Source organism: Pleurodeles waltl, chromosome 7, assembly GCF_031143425.1.
Source record: "Pleurodeles waltl isolate 20211129_DDA chromosome 7, aPleWal1.hap1.20221129, whole genome shotgun sequence".
NCBI classification, from domain to species: Eukaryota; Metazoa; Chordata; class Amphibia; order Caudata; family Salamandridae; genus Pleurodeles; species Pleurodeles waltl.
The window spans coordinates 789,722,104-789,741,242 of NC_090446.1; the positions used below are offsets into that span (position 1 = coordinate 789,722,104).

A 19,139-nucleotide genomic window follows, 5' to 3' on the forward strand; every position below is an offset into this window, starting at 1 on the left:
CCAGCGACGCTTTCCAAAGGACCAGCGACCTCTGAATCCTCAGAGGACTGCCATGCTTCAAGAAAGACAAGAAACTCCAGAGGACAGCGGCCCTGCTCCAAAAAGACTGCAACTTTGTTTCAAAGGAGCAGATTTAAAGACCCCTGCAACTCCCCGCAAGAAGCGTGAGACTTGCAACACTGCACCCGGCGACCCAGACTCGACTGGTGGAGAACCAACACCTCAGGGAGGACCCTCCGGCGACTCCAAGACCGTGAGTAACCAAAGTTGTCCCCCTGAGCCCCCACAGCGACGCCTGCAGAGGGAATCCCGAGGCTCCCCCCTGACCGCGACTGCCTGAACTCTAATTTCCCGACGGCTGGAAAAGACCCTGCACCCGCAGCCCCCAGCACCTGAAGGATCGGAACTCCAGGGCAGGAGTGACCCCCAGGAGGCCCTCTCCCTTGTCCAGGTGGTGGCTACCCCGAGGAAACCCCCCCTTGCCTGCATCGCTGAAGAGACCCCTTGGTCTCTCATAGGAAACTATTGAAAACCCGACGCGTGTTTACACCCGGCCGCCCCGCGCTGCTGAGGGTGTACTTTCTGTGTGGACTTGTGTCCCCCCCCGGTGCCCTACAAAACCCCCCTGGTCTGCCCTCCGAAGACACGGGTACTTACCTGCTGGCAGACTGGAACCGGGGCAGACTGGAACCGGGGCACCCCCTTCTCTCCATTGAAGCCTATGCGTTTTGGCCACCTCTTTGAACTCTGCACCTGACCGGCCCTGAGCTGCTGGTGCGGTGACTTTGGGGTTGCTCTGAACCCCCAACGGTGGGTTACCTTGGACCCCAATCTCAACCCCGTAGGTGGTTTACTTACCTGCTAAAACTAACAATACTTTACCTCCCCCAGGAACTGTGAAAATTGCACTAAGTGTCCACTTTTAAAACAGCTATTTGTGTTTTATGTGAAAAGTATATATGCTACTGTAATTATTCAAACTTCCTAAAGTACTTACCTGCAATACCTTTCAAATGAGATTACATGTAGAATTTGAACCTGTGGTTCTTAAAATAAACTAAGAAAAGATATTTTTCTATAACAAAACCTATTGGCTGGATTGGTCTCTGAGTGTGTGTTCCTCATTTATTGCCTGTGTGTATGTACAACAAATGCTTAACACTACTCCTTTGATATGCCTACTGCTCGACCACACTACCACAAAATAGAGCATTAGTATTATCTCTTTTTGCCACTATCTTACCTCTAAGGGGAACCCTTGGACTTTGTGCATACTATTCCTTACTTTGAAATAGTGCATACAGAGCCAACTTCCTACATTGGTGGCAGCGGTGGAATACAAGACTTTGCATTTGCTGGACTACTCAGCCAATACCTGATCACACGACAAATTCCAAAAATTGTCATTAGAAATTGATTTTTGCAATTTGAGCTATTTTTCTAAATTCTTAAAAGACCTGCTAGGGCCTTGTGTTAGATCCTGTTTAGCATTTCTTTTAGAGTTTAAAAGTTTGTGAAAGTTTGAATTAGATTCTAGAACTAGTTTTTAGATTCTTAAAAAGGATTCCAACTTTTAGAAGCATAATGTCTAGTACAGATGTGAATGTGGTGGAACTTAACACCACCCCTTACCTCCATCTTAAGATGAGGGAGCTAAGGTCACTCTGTAAAATAAAGAAAATAACAATGGGCCCCAGACCTTCCAAACTACAGCTCCAGGAGCTGTTGGCAGAGTTTGAAAAGGCCAACCCCTCTGAGGATGGCAACACAGAGGATGATGATAGTGACTTGGAGGGAGATTCCCCCCTACCAGTCCTATTTAGGGAGAACAGGGCCTCTCAAGCCCTGACTCCAAACATAATAGTCAGAGATGCTGCTTCCCTCACAGGAGGGAACAACATCTCTGAAATCACTGAGGATAACTCCAGTGAAGAGGACATCCAGTTAGCCAGGATGGCCAAAAGATTGGCTTTGGAAAGACAGATCCTAGCCATAGAAAGGGAAAGACAAGAGATGGGCCTAGGACCCATCAATGGTGGCAGCAACATAAATAGGGTCAGAGATTCTCCTGACATGTTGAAAATCCCCAAAGGGATTGTAACTAAATATGAAGATGGTGATGACATCACCAAATGGTTCACAGCTTTTGAGAGGGCTTGTGTAACCAGAAAAGTGAACAAATCTTACTGGGGTGCTCTCCTTTGGGAGATGTTCACAGGAAAGTGTAGGGATAGACTCCCCACACTCTCTGGAAAAGATGCAGAATCTTATGACCTCATGAAGGGTACCCTGATTGAGGGCTTTGGATTCTCCACTGAGGAGTATAGGATTAGATTCAGGGGGGGCTCACAGGAAGGCAAGGGCTTACCTTCACCAAAGATGAACAGCTGGCAGAAAGGACCAAGAGGACTATTCCAGACCACCATCAGTGATGTAGGAACCACGCAGCTCAAGATGAGGCAAGATCCACACAGCGGGTTGTCTTTGCAGCAAGTGCAGTGCGGATGCAGGGGAGTGACTCATCCACTCCAAGGGAGATTCCTTCTTTCTTCTAGTGCAGACTGAAGACATGCCACCCTCTGTGGATGCACAGCCGATGGAAATGTTGCAGTTGCTGGCAGAAGCCCTGGAAACAATGCTGCAAAAGACTTCTTCTTGGGAGCAGCTTGTCAGGTCCTGGAGTTTCCAGTTGCAGTTCTGCAGGCCAGAACTAAAGGTTTCATTAGAGTCCTGCTGCAATCTTGCAAGCCGAATCCGAGGACCCACCCAAGAGAGAGACCCTAAATAGCCCTGAAAGAGGGAATGTCACCTAGCCAGGTAAGCAACTATCTGGAGGGGGCTCTAATGTCACCTGCCTGGCCAGGTCACTCAGATTCTCCCAGAGTTCCCTGCCAACCTTGGGAACAAGATGGCAGAGCCCAGGGACCCTCTGAGCACCTCCCTGGGTTGGTGATGGACAGGGGAGTGGTCCCTCTCCTTTCCATTGTCCAGTTTCGTGCCAGAACAGGGACTAGGGAGTCCCTGATCCTGTGTGGAGAGAGCACCAAATGTGCCTTTCAAAGCAGATCAGTGGCTTGGGGAGGCTACCCCTCCCAAGCCAGTCACACCTATTCCCAAAAGGGAGAGGGTGTTACCTCCCTCTCCCAAAGGAAATACTTTGTTCTTCCCTCCTTGGCTTGATCAGATCAAGCAGCAAGAGGGCAGCAACCTGTCTGAACGGTGGCAGCTGCTTGGGCTGCCCAGAAAACCCTGCAAGAATGGTGGTAGCAATCCTGGGGGTCCTCTAAGGAGCCCCCAGAGTGCATGGAATCAAACTTCCAATACTTGCAGCATTATTGGGGTATGATTCCGACATGTCTGACAATACATACCCAGGTTCAGAGTTATCATTATGTAGCTGGACATGGGCAGTGACCTATGTCCAGTACACGTGTAAAATGGCTCCTCTACACTCACAAAGACCGGGAAAATGGGCTTGGAGTTTGTAGGGGCATCTGTAAAGAAATGGCTCCCTGTTGCAGTTACCCCCCACTTTTTGCCTGATACTGATGCTGATGCTGACTTGACTGAGAAGTGTGCTGGGACCCTGCTAACCAGGCCCCAGCACCAGTGTTTTCACCTAAAATGTACTTTTGATTCCACAATTGGCACACCCTGGCATCCAGGTAAGTCCCTTGTAACTGGTACCCCTGGTACCAAGGGCCCTGATGCCAGGGAAGGTCTCTAAGGGCTGCAGCATATCTTATGCCACCCTGGGGACCCCTCACTCAGCACAGACACACTGCTTGCCAGCTTGTGTGTGCTGATGAGAACAAAACGAGTAAGTGGACATGGCACTCCCCTCAGGGTGCCATGCCAACCTCACACTGCCTATGCAGTATAGATAAGTCACCCCTCTAGTAGGCCTTACAGCCCTAAGGCAGGGTGCACTATACCATAGGTGAGGGCACCAGTGCATGAGCACTATGCCCCTACAGTGTCTAAGCAAAACCTTAGACATTGTAAGTGCAGGGTAGCCATAAGAGTATATGGTCTGGGAGTCTGTCAAAAACGAACTCCACAGCTCCATAATGGCTACACTGAATACTGGGAAGTTTGGTATCAAAACTTCTCAGAATAATAAACCCACACTGATGCCAGTGTTGGATTTATTAAAAAATGCACACAGAGGGCATCTTAGAGATACCCCCTGTATTTTACCCAATTGTTCAGTGCAGGACTGACTGGTCTGTGCCAGCCTGCTGCTGAGAGACGAGTGTCTGACCTCATGCGGTGAGAGCCTTTGTGCTCTCTGAGGACAGAAACAAAGCCTGCTCTGGGTGGAGGTGCTTCACACCTCCCCCTGCAGGAACTGTAACACCTAGCAGTGAGCTTCAAAAGCTCAAGCTTCGTGTTACAATGCCCCAGGGCACTCCAGCTAGTGGAGATGCCCGCCCCCTGGACACAGCCCCCACTTTTGGCGGCAAGTCCAGGAGAAATAATGAGAATAACAAGGAGGAGTCACTGGCCAGTCAGGACAGCCCCTAAGGTGTCCTGAGCAGAGGTGACTGACTTTTAGAAATCCTCCATCTTGTAGAAGGAGGATTCCCCCAATAGGGATAGGAATGTGACCCCCTCCCCTTGGGAGCAGGCACAAAGAGGGTGTACCCACCCTCAGGGCTAGTAGCCATTGGCTACTAACCCCCCAGACCTAAACGCGCCCTTAAATTTAGTATTTAAGGGCTCCCCTGAACCTAAGAATTTAGATTCCTGAAACTACAAGAAGAGGACTGCTGAGCTGAAAAACCCCTGCAGAAGAAGAACAGAAGACACCAACTGCTTTGGCCCCAGTCCTACCGGCCTGTCTCCTGCCTTCCAAAGAAACCTGCTCCAGAGACGCTTTCCAAAGGACCAGCGACCTCTGAATCCTCAGAGGACTGCCCTGCTTCAAGAAAGACAAGAAACTCCTGAGGACAGCGGCCCTGCTCCAAAAAGACTGCAACTTTGTTTCAAAGGAGCAGATTTAAAGACCCCTGCAACTCCCCGCAAGAAGCGTGAGACTTGCAACACTGCACCCGGCGACCCCGACTCGACTGGTGGAGAACCAACACCTCAGGGAGGACCCTCCGGCGACTCCAAGACCGTGAGTAACCAAAGTTGTCCCCCCTGAGCCCCCACAGCGACGCCTGCAGAGGGAATCCCCAGGCTCCCCCTGACCGCAACTGCCTGACTCTGAAATCCCGACGGCTGGAAAGAAATGGTTTCTTACCTGTAACTCCAGTTCTCTCGTAGGGGTATTTCCATGATAGTCATAAGCACTGAATAGTTCCGCGCGCCTGCGGGGACCCCGGAGCACTGTTGTGTAGTATATTCTTAAGTGCAATCATCAGCTCCTTGACAAAAAGGTCTGTGAAAAACACTTAAGAATAACAATGTGCAGCCTATGTGAACAGCTACACAGGCCAAATTGTTAGAAGAAAAAAACAGTTGTAGTGTAAATTTCACGTTTAAACCTCTATTTATTCTATAAATACATAAATAAATACATTCTCATATTTTATTTACACCTCTCATGAGAATAAAACAATGTAGGGCAGTGTAGCCCATAGGCTGCCATTATACAGAATGAAAATAGAGCTGTGCCTTTAAGAAAGTAAAGTCTTCCTGTTTCCGATCATGCACAGCAAAAGGCAGTTGCCTCAGTTCTTTTTTGGAGGCTATTAACCTGACATGAAGAAAAAACAAAACATTTGTTGGAGTACCAACCTCCATAATATTCATGTTCTATGTCAACTCCACCGGGGAGGAGGGAGGGTTGCTTATGACTATCATGGAAATACCCCTACGAGAGAACTGGAGTTACAGGTAAGAAACCATTTCTTCTCTCGTAGGGGATTTCCATGTATAGTCATAAGCACTGAATAGAGTAGCAAGCCCATCCCCATAACCGCGGTGGAGTAGATATAAGAATACTGAGAAAAACATGAATCATGCAAACAAATTCTTGAGCAAAGCCTGCCCAACCTGAGCATCTGCCCTAGCGTCTGTATCAAGGCAGTAATGCTTAGTAAAGGTATGGACCGACCTCCAAGTGGCAGCCTTGCATATTTCTGCCAAAGGGACATTTCTCATCAAGGCTACAGTAGCTGCTTTCCCTCTGGTAGAGTGGGCTTTTGGCCTACCACCAAGGGATTTGTTTGCTAACTGATAACATAACATTATACATGAAACAATCCACCTGGATAAAGATTGTTTAGATGTACCCAAACCTGTTCTGATTGGGCCATAGTTAATAAAAAGCTGTTGTGATTTTCGTAAGCTTTTTGTCCTGTCCAAGTAAAATTTCAATACTCTCTTTACATCCAGAGAGTGCAGAGTTCTCTCAGCAGGAGTAGCTGGATTCTGAAAGAAAGTCGGTAATGAAATTGTTTGGTTCACATGGAAGTCGGAGACTACCTTAGGTAAAAATTTTGGATGAGTTCTCATTAACACTTTTGCAGAATGAAAAACCGTGTAGGGTTCCTGAGCGCAAAGGGCCTGGATTTCGCTGACCCTACGCGCTGAAGTGATTGCCACCAGAAAAGCAGCTTTCCATGTGAGATGTTGCAGCGATGCCTTATGTATTGGCTCGAATGGCGGCAGCATCAGACGTGATAAGACAACGTTCAGTTCCCATGGAGGAGAAGGCTTTCTAATGGGGGGAAAAACCTTCTTTAAACCTTCTAGGAAATCCTTAATAATCGGAATCCGAAAAAAGGAAGTTTGTGAAGGACTCTTTCTGTATGCTGTGACAGCCGCCAAGTGAACTTTTATTGACGACAGTTGTAAGCCCGATTTTGCCAAACTTAACAAGTATGGCAGGATAGATTGTTCTCCACAGGAAACCGGGTCAATGTTGTTGTGTAAACACCAAATGCAGAATCTCTTCCACTTGCTTGCATAGGCTGATCGTGTGGAAGGGCGCTTTGCTTCCTTCAGAATTTCCATACAATCCTGAGGTAGGTTCAAGTGTCCATATTGCACTAGCTCAGGAGCCATGCTGCCAAACTCAACGATGAGGGGTTGGGATGAGATATCTGCCCTCTGAACTTCGTGAGAAGGTCCGGACGATATGGTAGCCTGATGTGTGGTTTGAGTGACCGGTGAAGAAGGTCTGGGAACCACCACTGGCGTGGCCACTCCGGAGCAATTAGGATCATTTTGGTCTGAACATTGGACAGCTTCTGGAGGACCGCCGGAATCAGGGGAAGCGGTGGAAAGGCGTAAAGAAATGCTCCTGACCAGCTTATCCACAGGGCATTCCCCAGTGTCCCTGGATGGTAATATCTGGAGGCGAAGTTTTGGCATTTTTTGTTTTCTGGGGTTGCGAATAGGTCTGTAGAGGGGGTACCCCAGAGTGCGAAAATGGAATGAACGACGTCGTCGTGTAGTACCCATTCGTGGTTCTCGTCCATTACCCGACTGAGGGCATCCGCTTGAACATTCTGGATGCCGGGCAGGTGAGTTGCCACTAGTGACAGGTTCCTGGCTAGAAGCCAATGCCAGATTGTCTGAGCCTCTCTGGATAAAATTCTGGACCTGGTGCCTCCTTGTTTGTTCACGTAGTACATAGTGGCCACGTTGTCTGTCTGGAGAAGGAGAGTTTCCGTTCTCAGAGAGGGAAGGAAGGCTTTGAGCGCAAGGTGGACTGCGCGAAGTTCCAGCAGGTTGATGTGATAGAGACTCTCTCTCTGTGACCACTCGCCTTGGACTCGAAGATGTTCCATGTGCGCCCCCCATCCGATCAGTGACGCATCTGTTACGATGGTTTGAGATGGGGGCCGTTGTTGGAACGGAATCCCCACCAAGAGATTGCTGGGTAAACACCACCACTTGAGGGATTGTAGGGTGTGAGGAGAAAGAAGGACTTTGTTCTCCCAATCGTCCCTCAGTTGACACCACTGATCCTCCAGGTTTTCCTGCAATGGTCTCATATGGAGGCGAGCATTGGGAACCAGATGGATACAAGACGCCATCGAGCCCAGTAGAGAAGCTATTATTCTTGCAGTGGCTTGAGGTCTTTCCTGCAGTTGTTTGCACTTCTGGAGAATCGATAACCGTCGTTCCTCCGAAGGAAACACCTTTCCTAGCCTGGTATCTACAATGGCCCCTAAGTAATGCAACCTCTGAACAGGTGTTGCCGTAGATTTCAGGAGATTGACTTGAAGACCAAGTTTTTGCAGCAGTTGTAGAGTCCATTCGAAATGTTGCTGTGTCTCGAGACAACTGGAGGCCTTTATGAGCCAATCGTCTAGATAGGGGTAGACGAATATTCGCTGTTTCCTCAAGTGGGCGGCTACTACCGCCATGCATTTGGAAAAAGTTCTTGGCGCTGATTTTAGGCCGAAAGGTAGAACTGCAAATTGGTAATGGCGTTTTCCGACAGTGAACCTTAGGAATTTTCGATGTTTCTTGGTTACTGGGATGTGAAAGTAAGCGTCGCAAAGATCTATCGCACATAGCCAGTCGCCCTGACGTAGATGTGGATAAATTTGGTGTAAGGCTAACATCCTGAATTTTTCTTTGCGAATCCATTTGTTTGCTGTCCTCAGATCTAAGATGGGACGAAACTCTTGTTTGTCTTTTTTCGGTACAAGGAAATATCTCGAATAAATCCCCTTCCCTTGCTGGCTGATGGGAACGGGTTCTATGGCTCTTTTTTGCAATAGGATATTGACCTCTAACTGTAGAGCTTCGAGATGGCGGTTGGCTGTTTTGGGTGGAACAGATGGTGGAGGACTGGTGAATCTGAGAGCGTAACCATGTCTCACAATATTCAATACCCAGGCGTCTGTTGTGATGCGTAGCCACTCGTCCAGATGATTTGAGATACTTCCCCCTACCGGAGTGGATAACGGAGGAGGGGGAAGCAAAGATTCAGGGCTTAGACGTGGGAGCCTGTCGAGTTGCCTGAGTTTGAGGTGTTGAACGACCCCTTGTCGACCTTCGCTGAGTAGAGAAACCCCTTTGATACTGCTGTTGTTGCTGTTGCTGGGGGCGCGAAGACATCCAGAGTGGCGACTGATACCGGTGGGTGAAAAGTCGTCGTTGATATGGCCGGAAAACCTTTCTTTGTTCTTTCGGTCTTTCCATCCCTACCGCTTTCAAGGTATCTAGTTCAGCTTTCATTCTAGCCATCTCGTCATCGGCATGAGAACCGAACAAGGTGGAGCCCGAGAAAGGCAGGTTTTGTATTCTCTGCTGCGCTTCAGGTTTGAGTGATGTAAGTCTCAACCATGCATGCCTTCTGAGCGCTATCCCGTGTGCATAATTGTGTGCGGATAGCACCGAAGAGTCAGCTGCAGCACTTATAATTTGGTTAGACACCATGGATCCCTCACCCACGACCTCCAGGAAATCTTCCCTTTTATCCTTAGGAAGATGTTCCGCAAACTGTATTAAAGAGTCCCAGAGGGCACGATCGTACCGCCCTAATAACGCAGTAGCGCTGGCTGCCTTCATCGTGACGGCTGCAGTAGAGCATACTTTTCGTCCTGCAGCATCTATCTTTCTGCTCTCTTTATCTGGAGGTGAAGAAGAAGATGGTGAGGTTGAATGCAGTTTCTTTGCCGCTACTATGACCACCGAATCAGGAACTGGGTCCGACCTCAAGAATAGAGGATCTTGTTCTGGTGGACGATATTTTTTAATAAGTCTGGAAGGAGCAGACTTTGTTGCGGCCGGTGCAAGGAAAATATCCATTGCTGGTTCAAGGAGACCTGGAACCAGTGGAAGCAAAGGTCTGGAAGATGTCCTGTGATGCAAGGTCTCGAAGATCACTGACGTCGATGGGGCAGGTACCGCCAGCGGGATGTTCAGCTTGGTTGCCCCTCGTACTAAGACCTCCTGGAACGTATTCACATCATCTATGGGGGACACTCTCGGGGACGGTGAGTCCGATAGGGTTGGAGAGTAGTCCCGTGTAGACGAAGAAGAACGCCTGTGATGTGAATGCTGAGATCTCTGTGGGTCATGACGGTGTCGAGAGGAAGAAGAGCGTCTAGAGGAATGTCCCGAACGTCTTACAGACCGCGTTGGAGTCCTCAAAACAGACTCTACAGGCGGAGCCGGAAGAGGCGCCGTAGGTGTTACCGGCGTCTGTGGCAATGGTGATTGTCGAGGAGAGAGTTGTGGAGACGCTGGAAGGAGGATGATTGAAGCCGAGGATTCTGAGGTTGTATAAACCCTCCTAGGTCTTTTTGATTGTCTCGACGTCGACACACTCCTCGACGTCGAAGTACGGTGACGGCGAGTGTCCTTCGCCGTCGATTCTTCTCGCCGTTGAGAATCTCTCGACGACGACCCTCGACGTCGCCGTGATGACGGTGAACGTCTACGACGTCGAGCACCCCTCGACGTTGATCGATCTCGCCGTTTCGACGGCGAACCGGATTCAGATCTCCTCGACGTGGAACGTCCTCGCCGTGTCGACGGTGACCCAGATCTCGACGGCGAAAGTCCACGCCGTCTCGACGGCGAAATCGTCGTCGACGGCGAGCGATGTCTCTTTCTCGCCGGCGAACCACTCCTCGACGGCGAGCATGTTGCCGCCGTTCCTTGCCTCGACGTCGACGCCCTCGACGTCGTCGGAGACCTGTGCCGTTTTTGAGCCGGTCTGGTCGGAGTTATAGAGGAACCAGTGTGAGCCCTGGTAGAAGACTGACCTTCTCCTCGCTCTGTGGTAGAATGACCACTTTTCCTCCTGTCCTCTTTCGCCTGGAGTCGGATCTTCTCCCTGTCACGAAGGGTCCTTCTGGAGAAGGTTTTGCAGATGTCACACGACTCCGGTTTGTGGCTGGATGGAAGGCAAATTATGCAGACCCGATGTGGATCTGTTTTGGCCTTTTTTCTGCCACAAGAAGGACATTTGTCAAACAGTGAAGGCATTTCTGAAGTAGAAAAACCTCAAAATTCTGTCAGAATCTAACAGAAAAAAACAGAAAATTATCACTCAATGTTAAAAACGTCGAGTGAAAATGAAATTCAAAAGATTTTAAATGAATTTCTGTCACAAAAGGATTTTGTGAGGTAGAGCTCAATGCTTCAGGGTCCTGTCAGAAAAGAGCCGGAAAAAAGAACTGAGGCAACTGCCTTTTGCTGTGCATGATGGGAAACAGGAAGACTTTACTTTCTTAAAGGCACAGCTCTATTTTCATTCTGTATAATGGCAGCCTATGGGCTACACTGCCCTACATTGTTTTATTCTCATGAGAGGTGTAAATAAAATATGAGAATGTATTTATTTATGTATTTATAGAATAAATAGAGGTTTAAACGTGAAATTTACACTACAACTGTTTTTTTCTTCTAACAATTTGGCCTGTGTAGCTGTTCACATAGGCTGCACATTGTTATTCTTAAGTGTTTTTCACAGACCTTTTTGTCAAGGAGCTGATGATTGCACTTAAGAATATACTACACAACAGTGCTCCGGGGTCCCCGCAGGCGCGCGGAACTATTCAGTGCTTATGACTATACATGGAAATCCCCTACGAGAGAAAGACCCTGCACCCGCAGCCCCCAGCACCTGAAGGAACGGAACTTCACTGCAGGAGTGACCCCCAGGAGGCCCTCTCCCGTGCCCAGGTGGTGGCTACCCCGAGGAGACCACCCCCTTGCCTGCCTGCACCGCTGAAGAGACCCCTTGGTCTCCCATTGAAACCTACAGAGAACCAGACGCTTGTTTACACACTGCACCCGGCCGCCCCCGCGATGCTGAGGGTGTACTTTTTGTGCTGACTTGTGTCCCCCCCGGTGCCCTACAAAACCCCCCCTGGTCTGCCCTCCGAAGACACAGGTACTTACCTGCTGGCAGACTGGAACCGGGGCACCCCCTTCTCTCCATTGAAGCCTATGTGTTTTGGGCACCTCTTTGACCTCTGCACCTGACCGGCCCTGAGCTGCTGGTGTGGTAACTTTGGGGTTTTTGACTGATGCATGTTTCGGCACTGAAATGTCCTCTGGCACCTATGCCAAGCTACTGGTGGGCACCAGAGTTGTTGCTGGTATCAAGAGGTGGGGCTTAATGCAGCCGACTGTGCTAGAGTCTAAGTTGAACTCTGCTTCCGAAGCTTTATGTCTGTGCCTGTCATTACTGGAGTGTAGCAGCAGCCTGGGAGGCTGTGACCCTGAATGAGGGCTTGAAGCCCTGCCCCGGAGGAGTAGTGGGCGCCTTGTTGTGATGTGGTGCTCACTGCGTGCCTGCTCTAGCGTTGAGCTGTAGTCAGCATCCAATCTGGGGCCTCGAACTCCAAAAGTGATTCATGTTCAAGGCTGAAAGCAGGTGCTTATCCCAGTAGATCTCCTCCCCGAAGATGTCCGGGGTCCTGTCGTATCGCTGTGTTTTCATGAAATGCCTTGCAAGTCCACAGTCTCAATTATTCCAGATGGTCTTTTTCAACTGAAAACCTACTTGGATGCTGCAGGTGGCCTTGCTGTGGTTCAAGGTCAGGCACAGTATGCATACAGTACGTTGATCCGTTCACAAGTACTTTAAATGGTACTGTAGACAGCTAAAAAGTGTTTCTTCCAGCACGTTGAGACCATTCTCAAACAAGAGACTCATGGAAAAAGGCCCAACAGGGGCAAGGCCCCTCCCTGGCAAGAGGACTACGCTTGACAGTACTAAAACTGTTAAGAAACAATCATTAAAGCCTATAGTTCTCACCCATTACAAAGAATGCAGCTCTATGGGCAGTGTAGGCAGGCGGGACACAGACTTTGGTGCTGAGAAAACAGGTTAGGTCAGTGTCACCTCAAAATCCTGCGATTCCGGGCAAATCATTTCCATCTCCCCTGCCCTAAAAATAAAAATTACTGCTGTTCGTCTTCAAGCAAACAGGAAGGGGGAGGGGTCCAAGTAGGCACACAAGGTACACCCTCAGCAGCACAGGGGCGGCTGGGTGCAGTGGGCAAACAAAGCGTTGGGTTTGTGATGGAAATCAATGTAGGGACCCCAAGGTTTGCACAGACTTTGCAGGCAGGGCACAGGGGGGCTTTTTGGGCCAGCCACCGATTGGGCAATGGCGAGGGCCGCCTGCTGGTCACTGCTGCACCGGGGGTCGGTTCTTCACGAGCCTAAGTGCTTTTTCCAGGCGGGCACCAGGCCGACAGTGGAGGAAGTCAGCAAGCAGTGCAGCACAGGAGCAGACAAGGAGTTCCAGGAGCGATGCAAGTGATGTACCATGTCAGCGGTCTTGATGTAGTCAGACAATGGTGCTGGAAAACCACCAACAATCCTTGGCAAAAGCAAGAGTCGGTGAAGAAGGTTCTGCAAGGCTGAAGAGGACCAGCAAGGCCCTGGGGACTCAACCCAAGGAGGGGAGTCATAGGTAACCCTCGGCAGCTGGAAGAGTCACACGAAGAGGAGGCAGGCAACCCCCAGGCAGCAGGCACAGGAGTTTCAGTGAGGCCCACTCAGCACACCTGGACAGGAGTCCCACGTCACTGGAGCAGCAGGCAGGAGACTGCGTTGCAGGGAAGAGTTCTGGAGGCCAGGGCTACACAGAGCCTGAAAATCCCTTGGAAGAGCCAACAAGTCTTGGTAGCTGCAAGAGTCGCGGTGCATAGTGGTACTGTCCTGCAAAGAGAGGCAAGGGCTTACCATCTCCCAAGTTGGACAGCTGGTAGAGAGGACCATTCCCGACCACCACATGTGATGCAGGATCCACGCAGTTATGGAGGAGAGGATTCATGCAGCTTGTAGTCGTTGCAGTTGGTGCCTGTGGATGCAGGGTAGTGACTTCTTCACTCCAAGGGAGATTTCTTCTCATGGAGGCTGAAGACTCGTCACCCTCAGAGGATGCACAGCCAGAGAAGTGTTGCAGTTGCTGGAAGGAGCCAGAGAAACAATGTTGCAAAGCAGAGTTGTCGCTGGAGTTGCAGATTGTCTGTTCCTGGAGGGTCCAGTTGCAGTCCCAGTGGGCAGAAGATGAAGTAAATAAGACTGAGCAGTCTCGTTGGAATCTTGCATGTCCAATCTGAAGACCCCACCCAGGGAGACCATAAATAGCCCAGGAAGGGGGGGGGGGGGGGGGGGGGGGGGGGGACTGGTCTCTTATCAGGGTGACCACCTACCAGGAGGGGACTATGATGTCACCTGCCAGACCTGCCACTCAGTTGCTCCTAGGGGGCTCTGCCCGCCTTGGATTCAAGATGGCAGAACCATGTGGCCACCTGAGAGAACTCTAGGCACCACCCCCGGTGTGGTGATGGACAAGGGAGTGATCATCGCTCCCTTTTCCATTGTCCAGTTTTGCGCCAGAGGAGGGACCAGGAAGTCCCTTGACTGGTGCAAACTGGTTTATGCAAGTAGGGCACCAAATGTGCCCCTCAAAGCATAACTGTGGCTTAGGGAGGTTACCCCTCCCACGCCATGTAACACATTTCCAAAGGGAGAGGGTGTTGCCTCCCTCTCCCAAAGGAAATCTCTTGTTCTGCCTTTCTTGGCTTGAGCTGCTCAAGCAACAGGGGGGGCAGAACCCGCTCTGCGGTGGCAGCAACATGGCTGCCTGGAAAACCCCAGACTGGTAGGAGCAGTGATGGGGGTCCTCTAAGGAGCCCCCAGAGTGCATGGAATCATACAACCAATACTGGCAACAGTATTGGGTATGATTCTGACATGTTTAATATCAAACATGCTCAGATTCGTAGTTACCATTACGTAGCTGGACACAGGATACCTGTGTCCAGTGCACAGGTAAAATAGCTTCCCTGCACTTATGAAGTCCAGGAAGATGGGGCTGGAGTTCATAGGGGCACCTCTGCCCATGCACTTGTGCCGTCACACATAGGGACCCGCACCCTTCCCTCTGGGCTAAGAGGGTCTGCCATAGGGGTGACTTAGTGACCAGGTGTAGTGACCTGCAGTGAAAGGGTGCGCACACATTTTCACACAGGCTGCCATGGCAGGCCGGCAGACACGTTTTGCATGGGCTCCCAGGGGCGGCACAATACATGCTGAAGCCCCTGGGGAACCCCTGGTGCCCCAATGCCCTGGGTACCATATACTTGGGATATATATGGGGGGCACCAGTATGCCAACTGTGGGGTATGCAAAGTCCTAAACAACCAAATCTAGAGGGAGAGCACAGTCACTGGGGTCCTGTTTAGCAGGATTCCGGTGAACAGTCAAAACACACTGACCGCAGGCAAAAGATGGGGGTAACCATGCCAAAAAGAGGGTGCTTTCGTACAAAAAGGAAAACAGGTGTCCCTACGTACCAGAGAATTGTAAAACCTCAACCCTCTTCTTGGTTCACCCAGACTGGTTTCCCCCCCCCCCCCCCCCCCCCATTCCTTACTTGCAGCATCTTTTTTGACTGGACCTAGCCCCATGGACTTCAAAAGGGCACCTGGCACTGGGTGAACCTGCCTTCCCCAGTGCCACCTGAGGTGACCTGCTGGTGTGGCCTAGGACCCTGCCCTATAATCCATTAAGTCTGGAACATTGGTGCTGTAAGCTGCTGTGGAGTACCGGTTTGTGGTGTACCCGTTTGAATTAGGTTTCCTCTCCGACAGAGCACCTTGGGATTGCTAGAGCTAGCCCCTGTCCACTAGTAAAGGAACTCCTGGACTCTGCATAGTTTACCTCATTTTGATATACTATATAGAGAGCTGGCTTCCTACAGTCGCTAGTTGCAAAGTCCCACACTAACAGGGAGGTAAACATACACACTATGCATCGATGACCTCCTCTGAAGTTGAGGTGTTGCAACTCAACACTAGCCTGTCATACACAGGTAAGTGCAGACCAATACAGACATTCCATCATTGCTAAGACAGGAGAGCTGGTGGCGTTACCATGAGTTTATCTTTCTAGCTGCTGCCCTGTTGATTCTCCAGACACTGCTGTAGCAGGTGCATGTTGAGACACAAAATTCACAAAGAGTATTAGATTATTATAGTAATACAAGGGACTCGATTAGACACATTACAGAACGAGAAATCCTTTGCAGCACTTCACCGACCTATACCAGTCTGCACTTTTGCTTTATTTGTCTAGAAGATTGTTCCTTGACAGGTAATGTTCTCAACAGGGACTGATGCTAACAGACTGGTTGGTGCGGAGTAAAGACAATGCAGAAGGGTGTGTCAAAGTCCAAGAGCAAATCGACATGACTATTTGAAGATTCTCTTCTTTGTCAAATACACAGCTAATATTACCTAAAGTAAGGACTTAGCAATATTTCTGCTCAGTCAGGATGTGGAATCAACCATCTTCAACATCTCCTGTACACAACCGTTTGAGTCAAAGCTGAGGGTAGATCAGGTGAATAGTCTGTTATTCACTTGTCTGCAGTTTGCTAGACATTTATCCTTTATTTCACACAGAAAGAAAAAGGAATACATATTTGTTATTTTTCAGAATGTTAGCCTAGTCTATGGTTAATAGGAGGATTTTGACTTCTGCTTTTAGTCGCTCTTGACTGCATTAGGTAGAATTTCCAGAGATCACTAGAACCAAGATTTTGTTCAATTTAATTTTCAGGGCTGTAAGTTTAGCTTTCTTGCCATTCTTCAATACAACTCCCAATGCTTTCTTGCATAAGAATAGTGGATAAGAGAGAATTAGGAGGTCACTGCTACAACCAACTGTATGTTTTACCTTGTTAGATGGTTGCTGAACTCGCCCTTTAGTTGCAAATAGACACTGTTGATCTGATTCCCTCTGCTAGAGCTGACATCAGAGCTTTTGGCCTTGTGTTGGTAAAAGAGTTTGTCCCAAAGCCTTTAATGAGATTTTCAATATCATAATTTCTTCTCCAAACCTATGGCTTTTAGATTTCATGCTTTGTTCTTGGTCATGTGCTTAACGCTATCAGCGGGGCGTCAGAGGAGATTATTAGCAGAAAAGTTGAGTTAAATACCTGTGCTTAGCTAAAGATTTTAAGTCTGTAAGAAGAAGCAGTAAGGTGCAACAGGCTAATCCATAACAACAACCAAGTGTGTTAATATTTGATGAAACTGGAATCCTGCTGTGTCCATTTAGAGAATATCACCATTCATTAAGAACTTCACTAAATTTCACCTTTTGCCACAAGGAAATTCTTTCACAATCAATCTACCACAAAGTTGTACTGGCTGACTATACAGGTGGCTAGGCTCGAGCAACTTTCTGAAAACTAGCCAAATTTTGCTTTGCGTTTTACAGGTGGATTTTTATTTATTTATTTTTAAACAAAATAAAAAAATTTACCCAGTGGGCTGCTGATCCCTAGCTACTTTACCAAAATGTCATTATGCCCGGAAATTGAAATAATTAGTTATTCATATCACAGAGGACACCAAGAATAATTAATTGAAGCAGCTCATTGTAGCGCTCTCCGAAGCTGTGGTGGTATTAAAGAAGAGTGTTGCATGTCAAAAAGGTATTTGTAGCTCTGGTAAGAAAAGTAAGTTAATGTATTTAAACTTTTGGTATATCACATATATTACCATGCTTCTTTGGGAGATCGACAGTAAATTTATGCAGGACTTCTCTTGTGTTTCCTTGAAGAGTGCCAAACAGTGCACCACTTCCATCAATCACAATAAAGCCAAACTTGCTATCATCAGATAGAAGCGCTGTGAGAGCCTGGAATAAATAAGAACAATTAAGGAATGTCCATTGCTGGTTACCATCATGGACAAAATTCTCAAAAATATGATGTGCAACCAGAGAGTACTCTAGTGATGCCCCCAATTCAGTGAAATTATCAGCTTTTATAAATGACCATTAAAATGAGTATGTGAAACTTTGTAAACATTTCTATACTAAAGGCTCTGAAACAGAGGGACAAGGAACACATCTCAGATCCATGATATGGAGACAAAGACCCCCCCTCCCCCACCACTCTTCCCAGCTACCCAAAATGAAAACAAGACGAACATGCATACACATAACCAATATTACATAAAACTAGATCACATATACTACAGTACACCCATTTCTGTACAAAAGCTGAACCTTGTATTCTTAACCCAAGTTTTCAAAATTAAAGTGCATTAAAAAAAAACAATAAAAAAAAACATTACCGCAAATCTATCTGCCTAGTTCAACCTCTTGGTAGTTACATTTCTGCTATGGCCAGAGGCTCCTGAATGTGTCTAAAGCGTACATTCTCTGCCCCAAACAGTATGATTATTCTTTCTCAGTAAAGCACTTTGTAGTCTTCCCAGATACTTTGCACCAACACAAGGTTTAAGACAGGGGCACAAAGAGGTACAAATATTCATAACAATTCCAGTCTGAGTAAATGTTTAATGTACAGGTTACCTTTGACATTCCTTCTCTGAGAAATATAAAAGTGAATTCTAATTTTACAGCTATGGGATTATTGGGTAAAAGGAGATTAGCTTTCAAATGTTTGCCTTAAGAGGATCCACATGGCAAACGAGAAGTCAAAACTGAGACGCAAATAACGACTCGGTGGATGGAGGCCGACACACAGGGTTGTCAACCGTAAACAAAAACAGTACCTTAGGGAAGACAAGCTACCTACCTAGAAGTACTGTAGCATAAAAGGAGAATGTCTACAGGTGGATCGGCTCCTAGTACATTCATTTTCTTTCATTATGAAATGTTACATATGCTGGGCCTAAACATACTTGAGTGGATAATGAATTGGACACTTTCTGCGGGCAGGTCTCAATTTAAACTTGGAAACAAAACCACATAAAACTGCTGTTTTACTCCAAAACCAAAGAATGGCAGATCGATTTTTATTTAATTAGTTGCTATGCACATTTTATATCACATATGCGCAGTTGATGCATGTTTGGGGCAAGAGCATTGCAGCATCAGAGGCTACTGAATTAAAACCTTGCTTAAACAGACCATCATGTGTCCATTCAAAACTGATCTGTGCATCTGCTGCGGTTTTACAACAGATTAAATATGAAGTCCTTCTAAGTGTCAGGAAAGTGTCAAAAGAGACTTCGCATTAACAAGAGGTGGGTATATAAATAATAAGCAGATAACGTGGGCCTGAGGTCAGTTCAGCAGTCTTAAGCAACATTAGGCCAACAATGAATGAGGCCAATGTGTTTTCTACAAATGAAAAAAATGATCAAGAAATGTGCAGAGGCTATCTGTCCAGTGAATAAAGATTTTGTGGGAAACGTTCACTTGGGAGTTTTTT

The 19,139-nt window shown here is 48.0% G+C and overlaps 1 protein-coding gene across 1 annotated transcript in view; it reads right to left on the minus strand.

The window, feature by feature from the left end:
- ETF1 (eukaryotic translation termination factor 1) overlaps positions 1–19,139 on the minus strand; it is a 255,204-nt gene that overhangs the window by 187,980 nt on the left and 48,085 nt on the right. Inside the window, exon 5 of the mRNA XM_069199325.1 lies at positions 17,455–17,593. Coding sequence (XP_069055426.1) covers positions 17,455–17,593 — 139 coding nt within the window. The remainder of the gene's footprint in view (positions 1–17,454; positions 17,594–19,139) is intronic.